This window comes from Salmo salar, chromosome ssa04 (assembly GCF_905237065.1).
Source record: "Salmo salar chromosome ssa04, Ssal_v3.1, whole genome shotgun sequence".
Taxonomy (NCBI): domain Eukaryota; kingdom Metazoa; phylum Chordata; class Actinopteri; order Salmoniformes; family Salmonidae; genus Salmo; species Salmo salar.
Genome location: NC_059445.1, coordinates 86,683,357 through 86,707,009, shown reverse-complemented (window position 1 = coordinate 86,707,009; position 23,653 = coordinate 86,683,357). Strand labels below are relative to the sequence as shown.

The 23,653-nt window shown below is 46.2% G+C and overlaps 1 protein-coding gene across 2 annotated transcripts in view; it reads right to left on the bottom strand.

Annotated features, from left to right (window-relative positions):
- The window catches only part of LOC106604030 (serine/threonine-protein kinase DCLK1), a 180,610-nt gene that overhangs the window by 93,274 nt on the left and 63,683 nt on the right, over nt 1-23,653 (bottom strand). For both annotated transcript variants that reach the window (XM_045717442.1, XM_045717443.1), the window contains exon 4: nt 9,356-9,469. In XM_045717442.1, the coding sequence (XP_045573398.1) occupies nt 9,356-9,469 (114 nt within the window). The remainder of the gene's footprint in view (nt 1-9,355; nt 9,470-23,653) is intronic.

The window sequence follows — 23,653 nt, the reverse complement described above, 5'->3', positions numbered from 1 at the left end:
TTACCTAGAACCCAGTTATATTACTTGTCTCAGAACAACAGCAGTATTACCTAGAACCCAGTTATATTACTGTCTCAGAACAACAGCGGTATTACCTAGAACCCAGTTATATTACTGCCTCAGAACAACAGCAGTATTACCTAGAACCCAGTTATATTACCGTCTGTCTCAGAACAACAGCAGTATTACCTAGAACCCAGTTATATTACTGTCTCAGAACAACAGCAGTATTACCTAGAACCCAGTTATATTACTGTCTCAGAACAACAGCAGTATTACCTAGAACCCAGTTATATTACTGTCTGTCTCAGAACAACAGCAGTATTACCTAGAACCCAGTTATATTACTGTCTCAGAACAACAGCAGTATTACCTAGAACCCAGTTATATTACTGTCTCAGAACAACAGCAGTATTACCTAGAACCCAGTTATATTACTGCCTCAGAACAACAGCAGTATTACCTAGAACCCAGTTATATTACTGTCTGTCTCAGAACAACAGCGGTATTACCTAGAACCCAGTTATATTACTGTCTCAGAACAACAGCAGTATTACCTAGTACCCAGTTATATTACCGTCTGTCTCAGAACAACAGCAGTATTACCTAGAACCCAGTTATATTACTGTCTCAGAACAACAGCAGTATTACCTAGAACCCAGTTATATTACTGTCTCAGAACAACAGCAGTATTACCGAGAACCCAGTTATACTACTGTCTCAGAACAACAACAGTATTACCTAGAACCCAGTTATATTACTGTCTCAGAACAACAGCAGTATTACCTAGAACCCAGTTATATTACTCTCTCAGAACAACAGCAGTATTACCTAGAACCCAGTTATATTACTGTCTCAGAACAACAACAGTATTACCTAGAACCCAGTTATATTACTGTCTCAGAACAACAGCAGTATTACCTAGAACCCAGTTATATTACTGTCTCAGAACAACAGCGGTATTACCTAGAACCCAGTTATATTACTGTCTCAGAACAACAGCGGTATTACCTAGAACCCAGTTATATTACTGCCTCAGAACAACAGCAGTATTACCTAGAACCCAGTTATATTACCGTCTGTCTCAGAACAACAGCAGTATTACCTAGAACCCAGTTATATTACTGTCTCAGAACAACAGCAGTATTACCTAGAACCCAGTTATATTACTGTCTGTCTCAGAACAACAGCAGTATTACCTAGAACCCAGTTATATTACTGTCTGTCTCAGAACAACAGCAGTATTACCTAGAACCCAGTTATATTACTGTCTCAGAACAACAGCAGTATTACCTAGAACCCAGTTATATTACTGTCTCAGAACAACAACAGTATTACCTAGAACCCAGTTATATTACTGTCTCAGAACAACAGCAGTATTACCTAGAACCCAGTTATATTACTGTCTCAGAACAACAGCAGTATTACCTAGAACCCAGTTATATTACTGTCTCAGAACAACAGCAGTATTACCTAGAACCCAGTTATATTACTGTCTCAGAACAACAGCAGTATTACCTAGAACCCAGTTATATTACTGCCTCAGAACAACAGCAGTATTACCTAGAACCCAGTTATATTACTGTCTGTCTCAGAACAACAGCGGTATTACCTAGAACCCAGTTATATTACTGCCTCAGAACAACAGCAGTATTACCTAGAACCCAGTTATATTACTGTCTCAGAACAACAACAGTATTACCTAGAACCCAGTTATATTACTGTCTCAGAACAACAGCAGTATTACCTAGAACCCAGTTATATTACTGTCTCAGAACAACAGCAGTATTACCTAGAACCCAGTTATATTACTGTCTCAGAACAACAGCGGTATTACCTAGAACCCAGTTATATTACTGCCTCAGAACAACAGCAGTATTACCTAGAACCCAGTTATATTACCGTCTGTCTCAGAACAACAGCAGTATTACCTAGAACCCAGTTATATTACTGTCTCAGAACAACAGCGGTATTACCTAGAACCCAGTTATATTACTCTGTCTCAGAACAACAGCAGTATTACCTAGAACCCAGTTATATTACTGTCTCAGAACAACAGCAGTATTACCTAGAACCCAGTTATATTACTGTCTCAGAACAACAGCAGTATTACCTAGAACCCAGTTATATTACTGTCTCAGAACAACAGCAGTATTACCTAGAACCCAGTTATATTACTGCCTCAGAACAACAGCAGTATTACCTAGAACCCAGTTATATTACTGTCTGTCTCAGAACAACAGCGGTATTACCTAGAACCCAGTTATATTACTGCCTCAGAACAACAGCAGTATTACCTAGTACCCAGTTATATTACCGTCTGTCTCAGAACAACAGCAGTATTACCTAGAACCCAGTTATATTACTGTCTCAGAACAACAGCAGTATTACCTAGAACCCAGTTATATTACTGCCTCAGAACAACAGCAGTATTACCTAGAACCCAGTTATATTACCGTCTGTCTCAGAACAACAGCAGTATTACCTAGAACCCAGTTATATTACTGTCTCAGAACAACAGCAGTATTACCTAGAACCCAGTTATATTACTGTCTCAGAACAACAGCAGTATTACCTAGAACCCAGTTATATTACTGTCTCAGAACAACAGCAGTATTACCTAGAACCCAGTTATATTACTGTCTGTCTCAGAACAACAGCATTATTACCTAGAACCCAGTTATATTACTGTCTCAGAACAACAGCAGTATTACCTAGAACCCAGTTATATTACTGTCTCAGAACAACAACAGTATTACCTAGAACCCAGTTATATTACTGTCTCAGAACAACAGCAGTATTACCTAGAACCCAGTTATATTACTGTCTCAGAACAACAGCAGTATTACCTAGAACCCAGTTATATTACTGTCTCAGAACAACAGCAGTATTACCTAGAACCCAGTTATATTACTGTCTCAGAACAACAGCAGTATTACCTAGAACCCATTTATATTACTGTCTCAGAACAACAGCAGTATTACCTAGAACCCAGTTATATTACTGCCTCAGAACAACAGCAGTATTACCTAGAACCCAGTTATATTACTGCCTCAGAACAACAGCAGTATTACCTAGAACCCAGTTATATTACTGTCTGGCATTATTAATATGATACATCTGGCATCATTAATATGATATCTGGCATCATTAATATGATACATCTGGCATCATTAATATGATATCTGGCATCATTAATATGATATCTGGCATCATTAATATGATATCTGGCATCATGATACATCTGGCATCATGATACATCTGGCACCATGATACATCTGGCATCATGATACATCTGGCACCATGATACATCTGGCACCATGATACATCTGGCACCATGATACATCTGGCACCATGATACATCTGGCATCATTAACATGATACATCTTGAAAGGCGACAGAGACATGCAGTTACAGTATATTGTTGCCAGCGGTTGGATGGTGAGTCAGTGGAGCAGCATAACAGAGTTATTGTTATCACGGTCTCCTCTCCTCTCCCACTATGAGGGCCAATGTAGGGCACAGGATTACAGGAGGGACAACATCTATGGCTAAATCCCAAATGGCACCCTATTCCTAGTAAAGAGTAGTGCACTAAATAGAGAAGAGAGAGAGAAGAGGGATAGAGAGAGAGGGATAGAGAGAGAGAGGCATAGAGAACAAGAGAGGCATAGAGAACGAGAGAGGCATAGAGAACGAAAGAGGCATAGATAGGGATAGAGAGAGAGAGAGAGAGAGAGAGAGAGAGAGAGAGAGGAAGAGGGATAGAGAGAGAGAGGGAGAGAGAGAGGGAGAGAGAGAGGGAGGGATAGAGAGAGAGGGATAGAGAGAGAGGGATAGAGAGAGATAGAGAGAGAGGGATAGAGAACGAGAGAAGCATAGAGAACGAAAGAGGCATAGATAGGGATAGAGAGAGGGATAGAGAGAGAGGGAGAGAGAGAGGGATAGAGAGAGAGAAAGAGAGAGAGAGGGATAGAGAGAGAGGGATAGAGAGAGAGGGGGATAGAGAGAGAGAGGGATAGAGAGCAGAGAGAGAGAGGGATAGAGAGAGAGGGATAGAGAGAGGGATAGAGAGAGAGAGAGAGAGAGAGAGAGAGAGAGAGAGAGAGAGAGAGAGAGAGAGAGGAATAGATAGGGATAGAGAGAGAGAGGGGATAGAGAGAGAGAGGCATAGAAAGGGATAGAGAGAGGTGAGAGGGGAAGAGAAAGAGACAGAGAGAGAGACAGAGAGAGGAGAGAATGTGTGTATGAAGGAGTTGGTTTGGGTCAATGTGCAACATCCTCTGCTCAGAACAGAACAACAACACAACAACACAACAACACAACAACACAACCATTCATGTAGAGGTGTGGACTCGAGTCACATGACTTCATGACTTGAGACTCTACCTGATAGAAAATAAAATAACTTCGAAATTTGACTTGGATTTGGAGCCTCAAGACTCGGGACACGACTTTGACTTTAAACTGATGACTTGAAATGATCTGGCCAGGTTTTGTATCGTTTTGCAATTTTGTGGATTAGGCTACTCTCCACGCAGACAGAGACAGGATTGGCTGGTGATGGGTACACTCGGCCCTCTGATTGGACCCGCAAACTGTCAATCAACACAGGTCGAGTGAGCTAGCAAAGTGTGAAGGTGGGGGGGGGGGGGGGGTTGCGAGTGTGACGCTGAATGGGAAAATATAGATTTTTCATCCATATTGTAACAACCCTGGGTTTATAAGCGACCCTGGGTGCACATTATCCAGATTAGCGACTAGAAAGCGATTGTTTAAATTTCTGAGGGACACTGTAAAGTCCATGGAGAATAAGAGCACCTCCTCCCAGCTGCCCACTGCGCTGGGGCTAGGAAACACTGTCACCACCAATAACTAAATGCTCTTAAATGCAAGTAAAACTAAATGCATGCTCTTCAAGCGATCTCTGCCCGCACCTGCCCGCCCGTCCAGCATCACTACTCTGGACGGTTCTGACTTAGAATATGTGGACAACTACAAATACCTAGGTGTCTGGTTAGACTGTAAACTCTCCTTCCAGACTCACATTAAGCATCTCCAATCCAAAATTAAATCTAGAATCGGCTTCCTATATCGCAACAAAGCATCCTTCACTCATGCTGCCAAACATACCCTCGTAAAACTGACCATCCTACCGATCCTTGACTTCGGCGATCTCATTTACAAAATAGCCTCCAACACTCTACTCAGCAAACTGGATGCAGTCTATCACAGTGCCATCCTTTTTGTCACCAAAGCCCCATATACTACCCACCACTGCGACCTGTATGCTCTCGTTGGCTGGCCGTCGCTTCATACTCGTTGCCAGACCCACTGGCTCCAGGTCATCTATAAGTCTTTGCTAGGTAAAGCTCCACCTCAGCTCACTGGTCACCATAGCAACACGCACTCCAGCAGGTATATTTCTCTCGCCAACACCTACTTTGGCCGCCTTTCCTTCCAGTTCTTTACTGCCAATGACTGGAACGAAATGCAAAAATCACTGAAGTTGGAGACTTATATTTCCCTCACTAACTTTAAGCATCAGCTGTCAGAGCAGCTTACCGATCGCTGCAGCTGTACACAGCCCATCTGTAAATAGCCCATCCAGCTATCTACATATTGTTTTTGTTTTTCTGCTCTTTTGCACCCCAGTATCTCTACTTGCACATTCATCTTTGTCACGACTTCTACCGAAGTCGATGCCCCTCCTTGTCCGGGTGGTGCTCGGCGGTCGACGTCACCGGTCTTCTAGCCATCATCGATCAGTTTTTCCATTTTCCATTTGTTTTGTCTTGTCTTCCTACCACACCTGGTTCCAATCCCATTAATTACATGTTGTGTATTTAACCCTCTGCTTCCCCTCACGTCCTTGTCGGTGATTGTTTGTAATGTTATGTTACGTGGGGTTTTTTGTATCGTGTGCGACGGGTTATGTTACCCATGTTATTTTGTACTTTGGGTTTGGAGTTTGTTTTTTAATGAAATACTCCAGATTAACCAATTTGGTTTCTCCTGAGCCTGACTTCCCTGCCACCTACATACACGGATTATGACAATCTTCTGCACATCTGTCACTCCAGTGTTTAATTGCTAAATTGTAATTATTTCACCACTATGGCCTATTTATTGCCTTACCTCCCTTATCTTACCTCATTTGCACACACTGTATATAGACTTTTTTTCTATTGTGTTATTGACTGTATGTTTGTTTATTCCATGTGTAACTCTGTGTTGTTGTATGTGTCACACTGCTTTGCTTTATCTTGGCCAGGTCGCAGCTGTAAATGAGAAATTGTTCTCAACTGGCCTACCTGGTTAAATTAAGGTGAAATATATACATTGTTTTAAAGACAGATATAACTTGAGAATGGAAAATAGGACTTGAAATATAACCTGAGAATGGAACTCAGTTCCTAGAATCTGTTACCATTCTACCTGTCTAACACCTGTCTGTAGCCACCCAATAAGAAGGCAGTACCATCATCTCAGTGTTCCGTCACACTGCTAAACAGGAAGTCAGCTCCATATATGGTCGTTGTTATTGTTTCCACTGCATGCTGTGTCTGCTTCTTGTTTCCACAGCAACCAGGTCTCTTTCTCCCCACTCGCTCTGTTACACACACACACTGACTCTCAAAACAGCCGTCTCCTATGAAACGGTTTCTACCAATCACATTCCAGACGATGAATCGCTCCCTCTAACCTCTTCTACTAACTGTAGATGGTCAGAACCTCTTCACCTGCTCATTTCCATCTCTCTCTTTCAATTTCAATTCACTGTCTCTCAGTCTGTCTGTCTGTCTGTCTGTCTGTCTGTCTGTCTGTCTGTCTGTCTGTCTGTCTGTCTGTCTGTCTGTCTGTCTGTCTGTCTGTCTCTACTACTCTACTACTCTACTACCCTACTACCCTACTACTCTACTACCCTACTACTCTACTACCCTACTACCCTACTACTCTACTACTCTACTACCCTACTACCCTACTACTCTACTACTCTACTACTCTACCACCCACCACCCCACCACCCCCACCACCCCCACCACCCCACCACCCCACCACCCCCACCAACCCCACCACCCACCACCCCACCACCCCACCACCCCACCAACCCCACCACCCTACCACCCCCACCACCCCACCACCCCACCACCCACCACCCCACCACCCACCACCCACCACTCCACCACCCCACCACCCACCACCACCACCACCCCACCACCCCACCACCCCACCACCCCACCACCCCACCAACCCCACCACCCCACCACCCCACCACCCCACCACCCACCACCCCACCACCCCACCACCCCACCACCCCACCACCCCCACCACCCACCACCCCACCACCCCACCACCCCACCACCCCACCACCACCACCCCACCACCCACCACCCCACCACCCCACCAACCCCACCACCCCCACCACCCCACCACCCCACCACCCCACCACCCCACCACCCTACCACCCCACCACCCCACCACCCACCAACCCCACCACCCCACCACCACCACCCCACCACCCCCACCACCCACCACCCCACCACCCACCACCCACCACCCCACCACCCCACCACCCCACCACCCCACCACCCCCACCACCCCACCACCCCACCAATCCCACCAACCCCACCACCCCACCAACCCACCACCCACCACCACCACCACCACCACCCCACCACCCCACCAACCCACCACCCTACCACCCACCACCCCACCACCCCACCACCCACCATCCCACCACCCCACCACCCCACCACCCCCACCACCCCACCACCCACCACCCACCACCACCACCCCACCAACCCACCACCCCACCACCCCACCAACCCCACCACCCACCACCCCCACCACCCCACCACCCACCACCCCACCAACCACCACCCCCCACCCCACCACCCACCAACCCCACCACCCACCACCCACCACCCCACCACCCACCACCCCACCACCCACCACCCCACCACCCCACCACCCACCACCCCCCACCCCACCACCCCACCACCCCACCACGCCACCACCCCACTACCTACCACCCTACCACCTACCACCCTACCGCCCTACTACCCACCACCTACTACCCTACCCCATCACTACCACCCTACTACCCAACTACTACCCTCCGTTCTTAACTCACCTGAAACAACAATACTTCACAGTGGTTTATTACCATGATTCTCTAAACTACATCATTTAGTCACATACTACTTTTTGCAACCATTTCACTTTATTCTCACCACCCACACTACACATCAACTAAGGTCTTTATCCACTGAACTAAGGCCCTTTACCCACTGAGGAGAACTAAGGCCCTTTACCCACTGAGGAGAACTAAGGTCTTTACCCACTGAGGAGAACTAAGGTCCTTTACCCACTGAGGAGAACTAAGGTCCTTTACCCACTGAGGAGAACTAAGGTCCTTTACCCACTGAGGAGAACTAAGGTCCTTTACCCACTGAGGAGAACTAAGGTCCCTCTAGTGGTGTGGGGGCTGTGCTTTGGCAAAGTGGGTGGGGTTATATCCTGCCTGTTTGGCCCTGTCCGGGGGTATCGTCGGATGGGGCCACAGTGTCTTCTGATCCCTCCTGTCCCAGCCTCCAGTATTTATGCTGCAGTAGTTTATGTGTCGGGGGGCTAGGGTCAGTCTGTTACATCTGGAGTATTTCTCTTGTCTTATCCGGTGTCCTGTGTGAATTTAAATATGCTCTCTCTAATTCTCTCTTTCTTTCTCTCTTTCTTTCTCTCGGAGGACCTGAGCCCTAGGACCATGCCTCAGGACTACCTGGCATGATGACTCCTTGCTGTTCCCAGTCCACCTGGCCGTGCTGCTGCTCCAGTTTCAACTGTTCTGCCTGCGGCTATGGAACCCTGACCTGTTCACCGGATGTGCTTGTTGCACCCTCGACAACTACTATGATTATTATTACTTGACCATGCTGGTCATTTATGAACATTTTAACATCTTGACCATGTTCTGTTATAATATCCACCCTGCACAGCCAGAAGAGGACTGGTCACCCCTCATAGCCTGGTTCCTCTCTAGGTTTCTTCCTAGGTTTTTGGCCTTTCTAGGGAGTTTTTCCTAGGGAGTTTTTCCTAGCCACTGTGCTTCTTTCACATGCATTGCTTGCTGTTTGGGGTTTTAGGCTGGGTTTCTGTACAGCACTTTGAGATATCAGCTGATGTACGAAGGGCTTTATAAATACATTTGATTTGATTTGATGTAGTTCAATAACTTTCCAACTGGACAGTCCCTGTTTGAAGCATTTACTGACAACAACACATGTTAGAGTCACAAACAAAACAGAGGGTGTGTGTGTGTGTGTGTGTGTGTGTGTGTGTGTTCCAGTCTTACCGGAACCTGCGGGGGACTTGCTGCCTCTAGACAGGCCCATGGAGCGCGGAGAACCACGGCTGGTCACAGGGGCGGACATTTTACCAAAGACCACTGACTTCATCACACGACACTCTGGAACAGCAGGAGAAGAGACAAGATGATCGAGACAGTATTTAGTTACCCTTCAGTGCCTTGATCAAGGGGCACAATGGCAGCAGATAGCACCTGAGATTCTGCTACCCTCCTGCATTGTCATTTCCTGTAATGTGATTCACACACACCAGACCTGGGATTCAAACCAGCAACTCTCAGGTCTCCAGTCTACCCCTTTATCGTCTAAGGAGAGAGACTCTCCCTTCATGTCATCAGCCTACCCTGCACCCAAAACATGTATTTCATTAACCTTCATGTCATCAGCCTACCCTGCACCCAAAACATGTATTTAATTAACCTTCACGTCATCAGTCTACCCTGCACCCAAAACATGTATTTAATTAACCATTATGGTCTGACTAGCCAAGATTCTCTATGTCCGATTAACCAAGCTTCATTATATCTGATTAACCCTGCTTCATTATATCTAATTAACCCTGCTTCATTATATCTAATTAACCAAGCTTCATTATATCTAATTAACCAAGCTTCATTATATCTGATTAACCAAGCTTCATTATATCTGATTAACCCTGCTTCATTATATCTAATTAACCCTGCTTCATTATATCTAATTAACCAAGCTTCATTATATCTGAATACCAAGCTTCATTATATCTAATTAACCAAGCTTCATTATCTCTAATTAACCCTGCTTCATTATATCTAATTAACCAAGCTTCATTATATCTAATTAACCAAGCTTCATTATATCTAATTAACCAAGCTTCATTATATCTAATTAACCTAGCTTCATTATATCTAATTAACCAAGCTTCATTATATCTAATTAACCAAGCTTCATTATATCTGATTAACCAAGCTTCATTATATCTAATTAACCAAGCTTCATTATGTCTAATTAACCCTGCTTCATTATATCTAATTAACCAAGCTGCATTATGTCTAAATACCTAGCTTCATTATATCTAATTAACCTATCTTCATTATATCTAATTAACATAGCTTCATTATGTCTAATTAACAAAGCTTCAGCTATGAGTCTCTTCACACTTACTACACTTTTTGTACAAATACCATTGGCTACACAAATGACTGAGGACAATAGCGGACAATACTGCCACTACTGTTGGCCATATCTTCAATTGAATAGTAAATCCCCCTTTGTCTCAGGGTTTTGCCTGCCATATGAGTTCTGTTATACTCACAGACACCATTCAAACAGTTTTAGAAACTTTAGAGTGTTTTCTATCCAAATCTACTAATTATATGCATATTCTCGTTTCTGGGCAAGAGTAGTAAACAGTTTAAATCGGGTACGTTTTTTATCCGGCCGTGCAAATACTGCCCCCTATCCCCAACAGGTTAAAGCTTTTTTCAGGATCGGTGGGTCCCCTGCGGGACAGTTGAGACAATGTAGGCTAATGCCTACCACTTTCCATCAATTTGTATAGCAGACCCTCATGCCAAATTGATTTGAAGGCTTTTTTTAAATCAACCAAGCATGAGAAGACTTGGCCTTTGATTTGATAAGTTTGTATGTGAATTAGAGTGTGCAGGGTGAATACGTGGTCTGTCGTACGATAATTTGGTAAAAAGCCCATTTGACATTTGCTCAGTACATTGTTTTCACTGAGGAAATGTACGAGTCTGCTGTTAATGATAATGCAGAGGATTTCCCCAAGGTTGCCGTTGACGCATATCCCACGGTAGTTATTGGGTCAAATTTGTCTCCACTTTTGTGGATTGGGGTGATCAGTCCTTGGCTCCAAATATTGGGGAAGATGCCAGAGCTAAGGACGATGTTAAAGTGTTTTATGTATATTTTATAATTTCATTGAGGATGCCATCAACACTACAGGCCTTTTCAGGTTGGAAGGTTTGTATTTTGTCCTGTAGTTCATTCAAGGTAATTGGGGAATCCAGTGGGTTCTGGTAGTCTTTAATAGTTGATTCCAAGATTAGTATTTGATCATGTATATGTTTTTGCTGTTTGTTCCTTGTTATAGAGCCAAAAAGATTGGAGAAGTGGTTTACCCATACGACATCTCCATTTTGGATAGATAACTCTTCATGTTGTTTGTTTAGTGTTTTCCAATGTTCCCAGAAGTGGTCAGATTCTATGGATTCTTCATTTACATTGAGCTGATTTCTGACGTGCTGTTCCTTCTTTTTCCGTAGTGTATTTCTGTATTGTTTTAGTGATTCACCATAGTGAAGGCGTAGACTCAGGTTTTCTGGGTCTCTGTGTTTTTGGTTGGACAGGTTTCTCAATATCTTTCTTAGGTTTTTTGGATTTGATAGGGAAGCTGAGAGGTTAGATATACTGTTTAAGTTTTCTACTGCCAAGTTTAGACCTTCACTATTACAGTGGAGCGTTTTATCCAGGAAGTTGTTCTAGAAGGGATTGAATTTGTTGTTGCCTAATTGTTTTTTGGTAGGTTTCCACACTATTTTCCTTCCATCTATAGCATTTCTTAATATTGTGCTGTTCCTTTGGTTTTGATGCCTCATGATTTGAGTATTGCTCTGTTCAAGTGGACTGTGATTTTGCTGTGATCTGATAGGGGTGTCAGTGGGCTGACTGTGAACGCTCTGAGAGACTCTGGGTTGAGGTCAGTGATAAAGTAGTCTACCGTACTACTGCCAAGAGATGAGCTATAGGTGTACCTACCATAGAAGTCGCCTTGACTACCATTGACTATGTACATACCCAGCATGCGACAGAGCTGCTGGAGTTGTGACCCGTTTTTATTGGTTGTTTCGTCATAGTTGTGTCTATGGGGGCATATGGGGGGGGAATGCTGTCACCTCCAGGTAGGTGTTTGTCCCCCTGTCTGCTGAGGGTGTCAGGTTCTTGTCCAGTTCTGGCATTTAGGTCACCACAGACTAGTACATGTCCCTGGGCCCGGAAATGTTTGATTTCCCCTTCCAGGATGGAGAAGCTGTCTTCATTAAAGTATGGGGATTCTAGTAGGGGGATATAGGTAGGATGGAGAAGCTGTCTTCATTAAAGTATGGGGATTCTAGTGGGGGGATATAGGTAGGATGGAGAAGCTGTCTTCATTAAAGTATGGGGATTCTAGTGGGGGGATATAGGTAGGATGGAGAAGCTGTCTTCATTAAAGTATGGGGATTCTAGTGGGGGATATAGGTAGAATGGAGAAGCTGTCTTCATTAAAGTATGGGGATTCTAGTGGGGGATATAGGTAGGATGGAGAAGCTGTCTTCATTAAAGTATGGGGATTCTAGTGGGGGATATAGGTAGGATGGAGAAGCTGTCTTCATTAAAGTATGGGGATTCTAGTGGGGGGATATAGGTAGGATGGAGAAGCTGTCTTCATTAAAGTATGGGGATTCTAGTGGGGGGATATAGGTAGGATGGAGAAGCTGTCTTCATTAAAGTATGGGGATTCTAGTGGGGGGGATATAGGTAGGATGGAGAAGCTGTCTTCATTAAAGTATGGGGATTCTAGTGGGGGGATATAGGTAGCACACAGGAGGACATTTTTCTCTGTTGAGATCATTTCCTTTCGAATTTCTAGCCAAATGTAAAATGTTTCCTGTTTTGATTAATTTAGTAAAGTGAGTTATGTCTGCTCTATACCAAATGATCATAACCCCTGAGTCCCTTCCCTGTTTCACACCTGGTAGATTGGTGGATGGGACTAGGTAGGACAGTTTGGGAGTTACAGAGCCTCTGAATTCAGACTAATATAAACTTTAAATTACTGTACAGAAGGGACACGGCATTTGAAAAGCACAGAGGGAGTTACACTCTATGCACTGAGTGACAATGACAATACAATGACAATACAATGACAATACAATGACAATAACACACACAGGGAGCCGAGAGAAGTGAAGTGGCAGTCAGGCTTTTGTCCTGACTCCTACACACTATGAGACGGATCAGGATGGGATGTCAGCTAGTGTCACATCAGCACATCTCCCCACTGAGAGAGACAGAGAGAGAGAGACAGAGAGACAGAGGGAGAGAGACAGAGAGAGAGAGAGACAGAGAGACATCAGAGAGAGACAGAGAGAGAGAGAGAGAGAGAGAGAGAGAGAGAGACAGAGAGACTTCAGAGAGAGAGACAGAGAGAGAGAGAGAGAGACAGAGAGAGACAGAGAGAGACAGAGAGAGAGAGAGACAGAGAGAGACAGAGAGAGAGAGACAGAGAGAGACAGAGAGAGACAGAGAGACAGAGAGAGAGAGAGACAGAGAGAGAGAGAGAGAGAGGCAGTGAGAGCGAGACAGAGAGAGAGAGACAGAGAGAGAGAGAGAGACCAGAGACCAGAGAGAGAAAGACTTCAACGAGAGAGAGACTTCAGAGAGGGAGAGAGAGAGGAGAGAGAGGAGAGGTCATGAGGAAATTAGCTCCTGCATTTTTCAGCTTGTTCTTAAAAAAATATAGATTTAGAGTTAGATAAACTCAGATTTTTTTTGTCAGGGACATATACAGGAGGCTACCTTCTACAACATAACCTTCACTCCAAATCAAAACTCAAAACCTTCAACCTGATTTTGGATGGAATTACGGAATCACCTGGAAGGTTTACAACTACCAAATATTATTATTCCAACTCTATACAGCAAATGCTCTGGAAAACAACCCAAACCTGAAAACACCATCCAACCTGGAACTGAATGAGTCATGTATAGTCTGAAGCTATATTTTATTTCCACAAGCCAAGAAGAATAATACATTACTTTATGAGGACTGAATGCTAAATTAAGGCTGCCGAGCTTGATACATCTTCAATTAGGTGTCAAAGCCCTTTAGCCCAACAATGGCAGGAGAGTGGAACAGTGAACTCCAACCAAACGGAGAGGCCTTAGAAGCTGCCTCCCGCTGTTCAGAGGGAATTAAATACAGAACCCCTGGGTATGGAAAGAATGTTAACCAGACCATCCCATGGCACAGTGCTATATTAACCAGACCATCCCCTGGCACAGTGCTATATTAACCAGACCATCCCCTGGCATGGTACAGTGCTATATTAACCAGACCATCCCCTGGTACAGTGCTATATTAACCAGACCATCCCCTGGCACAGTGCTATATTAACCAGACCATCCCCTGGCACAGTATATCACCACCCTGGCACAGTGCTATATTAACCAGACCATCCCCTGGCACAGTGCTATATTAACCAGACCATCCCCTGGTACAGTGCTATATTAACCAGACCATCCCCTGGCACAGGGCTATATTAACCAGACCATCCCCTGGTACAGTGCTATATTAACCAGACCATCCCCCTGGCACAGTGCTATATTAACCAGACCATCCCCTGGTACAGTGCTATATTAACCAGACCATCCCCTGGCATGGCACAGTGCTATATTAACCAGACCATCCCCTGGTACAGTGCTATATTAACCAGACCATCCCCTGGTACAGTGCTATATTAACCAGACCATCCCCTGGCACAGTGCTATATTAACCAGACCATCCCCTGGTACAGTGCTATATTAACCAGACCATCCCCTGGTACAGTGCTATATTAACCAGACCATCCCCTGGTACAGTGCTATATTAACCAGACCATCCCCTGGCATGGCACAGTGCTATATTAACCAGACCATCCCCTGGCATGGCACAGTGCTATATTAACCAGACCATCCCCTGGCACAGTGCTATATTAACCAGACCATCCCCTGGTACAGTGCTATATTAACCAGACCATCCCCTGGCACAGTGCTATATTAACCAGACCATCCCCTGGCATGGCACAGTGCTATATTAACCAGACCATCCCCTGGCACAGTGCCATATTAACCAGACCATCCCCTGGCATGGCACAGTGCTATATTAACCAGACCACCCCCTGGCACAGTACTATATTAACCAGACCATCCCCTGGCATGGCACAGTGCTATATTAACCAGACCATCCCCTGGCATGGCACAGTGCTATATTAACCAGACCATCCCCTGGCATGACACAGTGCTATATTAACCAGACCATCCCCTGGCACAGTGCTATATTAACCAGACCATCCCCTGGCATGACACAGTGCTATATTAACCAGACCATCCCCTGGCACAGTGCTATATTAACCAGACCATCCCCTGGTACAGTGCTATATTAACCAGACCATCCCCTGGTACAGTGCTATATTAACCAGACCATCCCCTGGTACAGTGCTATATTAACCAGACCATCCCCTGGTACAGTGCTATATTAACCAGACCATCCCCTGGCACAGTGCTATATTAACCAGACCATCCCCTGGCACAGTGCTATATTAACCAGACCATCCCCTGGTACAGTGCTATATTAACCAGACCATCCCCTGGCACAGTGCTATATTAACCAGACCATCCCCTGGTACAGTGCTATATTAACCAGACCATCCCCTGGCACAGTGCTATATTAACCAGACCATCCCCTGGCACAGTGCTATATTAACCAGACCATCCCCTGGTACAGTGCTATATTAACCAGACCATCCCCTGGCACAGTGCTATATTAACCAGACCATCCCCTGGCATGACACAGTGCTATATTAACCAGACCATCCCCTGGCACAGTGCTATATTAACCAGACCATCCCCTGGTACAGTGCTATATTAACCAGACCATCCCCTGGCATGACACAGTGCTATATTAACCAGACCATCCCCTGGCACAGTGCTATATTAACCAGACCATCCCCTGGCATGGCACAGTGCTATATTAACCAGACCATCCCCTGGTACAGTGCTATATTAACCAGACCATCCCCTGGCACAGTGCTATATTAACCAGACCATCCCCTGGCATGGCACAGTGCTATATTAACCAGACCATCCCCAGCATGGCACAGTGCTATATTAACCAGACCATCCCCTGGCACAGTGCTATATTAACCAGACCATCCCCTGGCATGGCACAGTGCTATATTAACCAGACCATCCCCTGGCACAGTGCTATATTAACCAGACCATCCCCTGGCATCACAGTGCTATATTAACCAGACCATCCCCTGGCACAGTGCTATATTAACCAGACCATCCCCTGGCACAGTGCTATATTAACCAGACCATCCCCTGGCATGGCACAGTGCTATATTAACCAGACCATCCCCTGGCATGGCACAGTGCTATATTAACCAGACCATCCCCTGGCACAGTGCTATATTAACCAGACCATCCCCTGGCATGGCACAGTGCTATATTAACCAGACCATCCCCTGGCATGGCACAGTGCTATATTAACCAGACCATCCCCTGGCATGGCACAGTGCTATATTAACCAGACCATCCCCTGGCACAGTGCTATATTAACCAGACCATCCCCTGGCACAGTGCTATATTAACCAGACCATCCCCTGGCATGGCACAGTGCTATATTAACCAGACCATCCCCTGGCACAGTGCTATATTAACCAGACCATCCCCTGGCACAGTGCTATATTAACCAGACCATCCCCTGGCACAGTGCTATATTAACCAGACCATCCCCTGGCACAGTGCTATATTAACCAGACCATCCCCTGGTACAGTGCTATATTAACCAGACCATCCCCTGGCATGGCACAGTGCTATATTAACCAGACCATCCCCTGGCACAGTGCTATATTAACCAGACCATCCCCATGGCACAGTGCTATATTAACCAGACCATCCCCTGGTACAGTGCTATATTAACCAGACCATCCCCTGGTACAGTGCTATATTAACCAGACCATCCCCTGGCACAGTGCTATATTAACCAGACCATCCCCTGGTACAGTGCTATATTAACCAGACCATCCCCTGGTACAGTGCTATATTAACCAGACCATCCCCTGGTACAGTGCTATATTAACCAGACCATCCCCTGGCATGGCACAGTGCTATATTAACCAGACCATCCCCTGGCATGGCACAGTGCTATATTAACCAGACCATCCCCTGGCACAGTACTATATTAACCAGACCATCCCCTGGCATGGCACAGTGCTATATTAACCAGACCATCCCCTGGCATGGCACAGTGCTATATTAACCAGACCATCCCCTGGTACAGTGCTATATTAACCAGACCATCCCCTGGTACAGTGCTATATTAACCAGACCATCCCCTGGCATGACACAGTGCTATATTAACCAGACCATCCCCTGGCACAGTGCTATATTAACCAGACCATCCCCTGGCCACAGTGCTATATTAACCAGACCATCCCCTGGTACAGTGCTATATTAACCAGACCATCCCCTGGTACAGTACTATATTAACCAGACCATCCCCTGGTACAGTGCTATATTAACCAGACCATCCCCTGGCACAGTGCTATATTAACCAGACCATCCCCTGGCATGGCACAGTGCTATATTAACCAGACCATCCCCTGGCACAGTGCTATATTAACCAGACCATCCCCTGGTACAGTGCTATATTAACCAGACCATCCCCTGGTACAGTACTATATTAACCAGACCATCCCCTGGCACAGTGCTATATTAACCAGACCATCCCCTGGTACAGTGCTATATTAACCAGACGATCCCCTGGTACAGTGCTATATTAACCAGACCATCCCCTGGCACAGTGCTATATTAACCAGACCATCCCCTGGTACAGTGTTATATTAACCAGACCATCCCCTGGTACAGTATTATATTAACCAGACCATCCCCTGGTAAAGTGCTATATTAACCAGACCATCCCCTGGCATGACACAGTGCTATATTAACCAGACCATCCCCTGGCACAGTGCTATATTAACCAGACCATCCCCTGGCATGGCACAGTGCTATATTAACCAGACCATCCCCTGGCACAGTGCTATATTAACCAGACCATCCCCTGGCATGACACAGTGCTATATTAACCAGACCATCCCCTGGCACAGTGCTATATTAACCAGACCATCCCCTGGTACAGTGCTATATTAACCAGACCATCCCCTGGCACAGTGCTATATTAACCAGACCATCCCCTGGCACAGTGCTATATTAACCAGACCATCCCCTGGCATGGCACAGTGCTATATTAACCAGACCATCCCCTGGCATGGCACAGTGCTATATTAACCAGACCATCCCCTGGTACAGTGCTATATTAACCAGACCATCCCCTGGCATGGCACAGTGCTATATTAACCAGACCATCCCCTGGCATGCACAGTGCTATATTAACCAGACCATCCCCTGGCATGACACAGTGCTATATTAACCAGACCATCCCCTGGCACAGTGCTATATTAACCAGACCATCCCCTGGTACAGTGCTATATTAACCAGACCATCCCCTGGTACAGTGCTATATTAACCAGACCATCCCCTGGCATGGCACAGTGCTATATTAACCAGACCATCCCCTAGCATGACACAGTGCTATATTAACCAGACCATCCCCTGGTACAGTGCTATATTAACCAGACCATCCCCTGGCATGGCACAGTGCTATATTAACCAGACCATCCCCTGGTACAGTGCTATATTAACCAGACCATCCCCTGGTACAGTGCTATATTAACCAGACCATCCCCTGGTACAGTGCTATATTAACCAGACCATCCCCTAGCATGGCACAGTGCTATATTAACCAGACCATCCCCTGGCACAGTGCTATATTAACCAGACCATCCCCTGGCATGACACAGTGCTATATTAACCAGACCATCCCCTGGCACAGTGCTATATTAACCAGACCATCCCCTGGTACAGTGCTATATTAACCAGACCATCCCCTGGCATGACACAGTGCTATATTAACCAGACCATCCCCTGGCACAGTGCTATATTAACCAGACCATCCCCTGGCATGGCACAGTGCTATATTAACCAGACCATCCCCTGGTACAGTGCTATATTAACCAGACCATCCCCTGGTACAGTGTTATATTAACCAGACCATCCCCTGGCATGGCACAGTGCTATATTAACCAGACCATCCCCTAGCATGACACAGTGCTATATTAACCAGACCATCCCCTGGTACAGTGCTATATTAACCAGACCATCCCCTGGCATGGCACAGTGCTATATTAACCAGACCATCCCCTGGCACAGTGCTATATTAACCAGACCATCCCCTGGCATGACACAGTGCTATATTAACCAGACCATCCCCTGGCACAGTGCTATATTAACCAGACCATCCCCTGGCACAGTGCTATATTAACCAGACCATCCCCTGGCATGGCACAGTGCTATATTAACCAGACCATCCCCTGGCATGGCACAGTGCTATATTAACCAGACCATCCCCTGGCACAGTGCTATATTAACCAGACCATCCCCTGGCATGGCACAGTGCTATATTAACCAGACCATCCCCTGGCATGGCACAGTGCTATATTAACCAGACCATCCCCTGGCATGGCACAGTGCTATATTAACCAGACCATCCCCTGGCACAGTGCTATATTAACCAGACCATCCCCTGGTACAGTGCTATATTAACCAGACCATCCCCTGGCATGGCACAGTGCTATATTAACCAGACCATCCCCTGGTACAGTGCTATATTAACCAGACCATCCCCTGGTACAGTGCTATATTAACCAGACCATCCCCTGGCACAGTGCTATATTAACCAGACCATCCCCTGGCACAGTGCTATATTAACCAGACCATCCCCTGGTACAGTGCTATATTAACCAGACCATCCCCTGGCATGGCACAGTGCTATATTAACCAGACCATCCCCTGGCACAGTGCTATATTAACCAGACCATCCCCTGGCACAGTGCTATATTAACCAGACCATCCCCTGGTACAGTGCTATATTAACCAGACCATCCCCTGGTACAGTGCTATATTAACCAGACCATCCCCTGGCACAGTGCTATATTAACCAGACCATCCCCTGGTACAGTGCTATATTAACCAGACCATCCCCTGGTACAGTGCTATATTAACCAGACCATCCCCTGGTACAGTGCTATATTAACCAGACCATCCCCTGGCATGGCACAGTGCTATATTAACCAGACCATCCCCTGGCATGGCACAGTGCTATATTAACCAGACCATCCCCTGGCACAGTACTATATTAACCAGACCATCCCCTGGCATGGCACAGTGCTATATTAACCAGACCATCCCCTGGCATGGCACAGTGCTATATTAACCAGACCATCCCCTGGTACAGTGCTATATTAACCAGACCATCCCCTGGTACAGTGCTATATTAACCAGACCATCCCCTGGCATGACACAGTGCTATATTAACCAGACCATCCCCTGGCACAGTGCTATATTAACCAGACCATCCCCTGGCATGACACAGTGCTATATTAACCAGACCATCCCCTGGTACAGTGCTATATTAACCAGACCATCCCCTGGTACAGTGCTATATTAACCAGACCATCCCCTGGTACAGTGCTATATTAACCAGACCATCCCCTGGCACAGTGCTATATTAACCAGACCATCCCCTGGCATGGCACAGTGCTATATTAACCAGACCATCCCCTGGCACAGTGCTATATTAACCAGACCATCCCCTGGTACAGTGCTATATTAACCAGACCATCCCCTGGTACAGTGCTATATTAACCAGACCATCCCCTGGCACAGTGCTATATTAACCAGACCATCCCCTGGTACAGTGTTATATTAACCAGACCATCCCCTGGCACAGTGCTATATTAACCAGACCATCCCCTGGTACAGTGCTATATTAACCAGACCATCCCCTGGTACAGTGCTATATTAACCAGACCATCCCCTGGCACAGTGCTATATTAACCAGACCATCCCCTGGTACAGTGCTATATTAACCAGACCATCCCCTGGTACAGTATTATATTAACCAGACCATCCCCTGGTAAAGTGCTATATTAACCAGACCATCCCCTGGCATGACACAGTGCTATATTAACCAGACCATCCCCTGGCACAGTGCTATATTAACCAGACCATCCCCTGGCATGGCACAGTGCTATATTAACCAGACCATCCCCTGGCACAGTGCTATATTAACCAGACCATCCCCTGGCATGACACAGTGCTATATTAACCAGACCATCCCCTGGCACAGTGCTATATTAACCAGACCATCCCCTGGTACAGTGCTATATTAACCAGACCATCCCCTGGCACAGTGCTATATTAACCAGACCATCCCCTGGCACAGTGCTATATTAACCAGACCATCCCCTGGCATGGCACAGTGCTATATTAACCAGACCATCCCCTGGCATGGCACAGTGCTATATTAACCAGACCATCCCCTGGTACAGTGCTATATTAACCAGACCATCCCCTGGCATGGCACAGTGCTATATTAACCAGACCATCCCCTGGCATGACACAGTGCTATATTAACCAGACCATCCCCTGGCATGACACAGTGCTATATTAACCAGACCATCCCCTGGCACAGTGCTATATTAACCAGACCATCCCCTGGTACAGTGCTATATTAACCAGACCATCCCCTGGTACAGTGCTATATTAACCAGACCATCCCCTGGCATGGCACAGTGCTATATTAACCAGACCATCCCCTAGCATGACACAGTGCTATATTAACCAGACCATCCCCTGGTACAGTGCTATATTAACCAGACCATCCCCTGGCATGGCACAGTGCTATATTAACCAGACCATCCCCTGGTACAGTGCTATATTAACCAGACCATCCCCTGGTACAGTGCTATATTAACCAGACCATCCCCTGGTACAGTGCTATATTAACCAGACCATCCCCTAGCATGGCACAGTGCTATATTAACCAGACCATCCCCTGGTACAGTGCTATATTAACCAGACCATCCCCTGGTACAGTGCTATATTAACCAGACCATCCCCTGGCACAGTGCTATATTAACCAGACCATCCCCTGGCACAGTGCTATATTAACCAGACCATCCCCTGGCACAGTGCTATATTAACCAGACCATCCCCTGGCATGACACAGTGCTATATTAACCAGACCATCCCCTGGCACAGTGCTATATTAACCAGACCATCCCCTGGTACAGTGCTATATTAACCAGACCATCCCCTGGTACAGTGCTATATTAACCAGACCATCCCCTGGCACAGTGCTATATTAACCAGACCATCCCCTGGCATGGCACAGTGCTATATTAACCAGACCATCCCCTGGCACAGTGCTATATTAACCAGACCATCCCCTGGTACAGTGCTATATTAACCAGACCATCCCCTGGCACAGTGCTATATTAACCAGACCATCCCCTGGTACAGTGCTATATTAACCAGACCATCCCCTGGCATGGCACAGTGCTATATTAACCAGACCATCCCCTGGTACAGTGCTATATTAACCAGACCATCCCCTGGTACAGTGCTATATTAACCAGACCATCCCCTGGCACAGTGCTATATTAACCAGACCATCCCCTGGCACAGTGCTATATTAACCAGACCATCCCCTGGCATGGCACAGTGCTATATTAACCAGACCATCCCCTGGTACAGTGCTATATTAACCAGACCATCCCCTGGCACAGTGCTATATTAACCAGACCATCCCCTGGCATGGCACAGTGCTATATTAACCAGACCATCCCCTGGCACAGTGCTATATTAACCAGACCATCCCCTGGCACAGTGCTATATTAACCAGACCATCCCCTGGTACAGTGCTATATTAACCAGACCATCCCCTGGCATGACACAGTGCTATATTAACCAGACCATCCCCTGGTACAGTGCTATATTAACCAGACCATCCCCTGGCACAGTGCTATATTAACCAGACCATCCCCTGGCATGGCACAGTGCTATATTAACCAGACCATCACCTGGCACAGTGCTATATTAACCAGACCATCCCCTGGCACAGTGCTATATTAACCAGACCATCCCCTGGTACAGTGCTATATTAACCAGACCATCACCTGGCACAGTGCTATATTAACCAGACCATCCCCTGGCACAGTGCTATATTAACCAGACCATCACCTGGCACAGTGCTATATTAACCAGACCATCCCCTGGCATGACACAGTGCTATATTAACCAGACCATCCCCTGGCACAGTGCTATATTAACCAGACCATCCCCTGGCATGGCACAGTGCTATATTAACCAGACCATCCCCTGGCACAGTGCTATATTAACCAGACCATCCCCTGGTACAGTGCTATATTAACCAGACCATCCCCTGGTACAGTGCTATATTAACCAGACCATCCCCTGGTACAGTGCTATATTAACCAGACCATCCCCTGGCATGGCACAGTGCTATATTAACCAGACCATCCCCTGGTACAGTGCTATATTAACCAGACCATCCCCTGGCA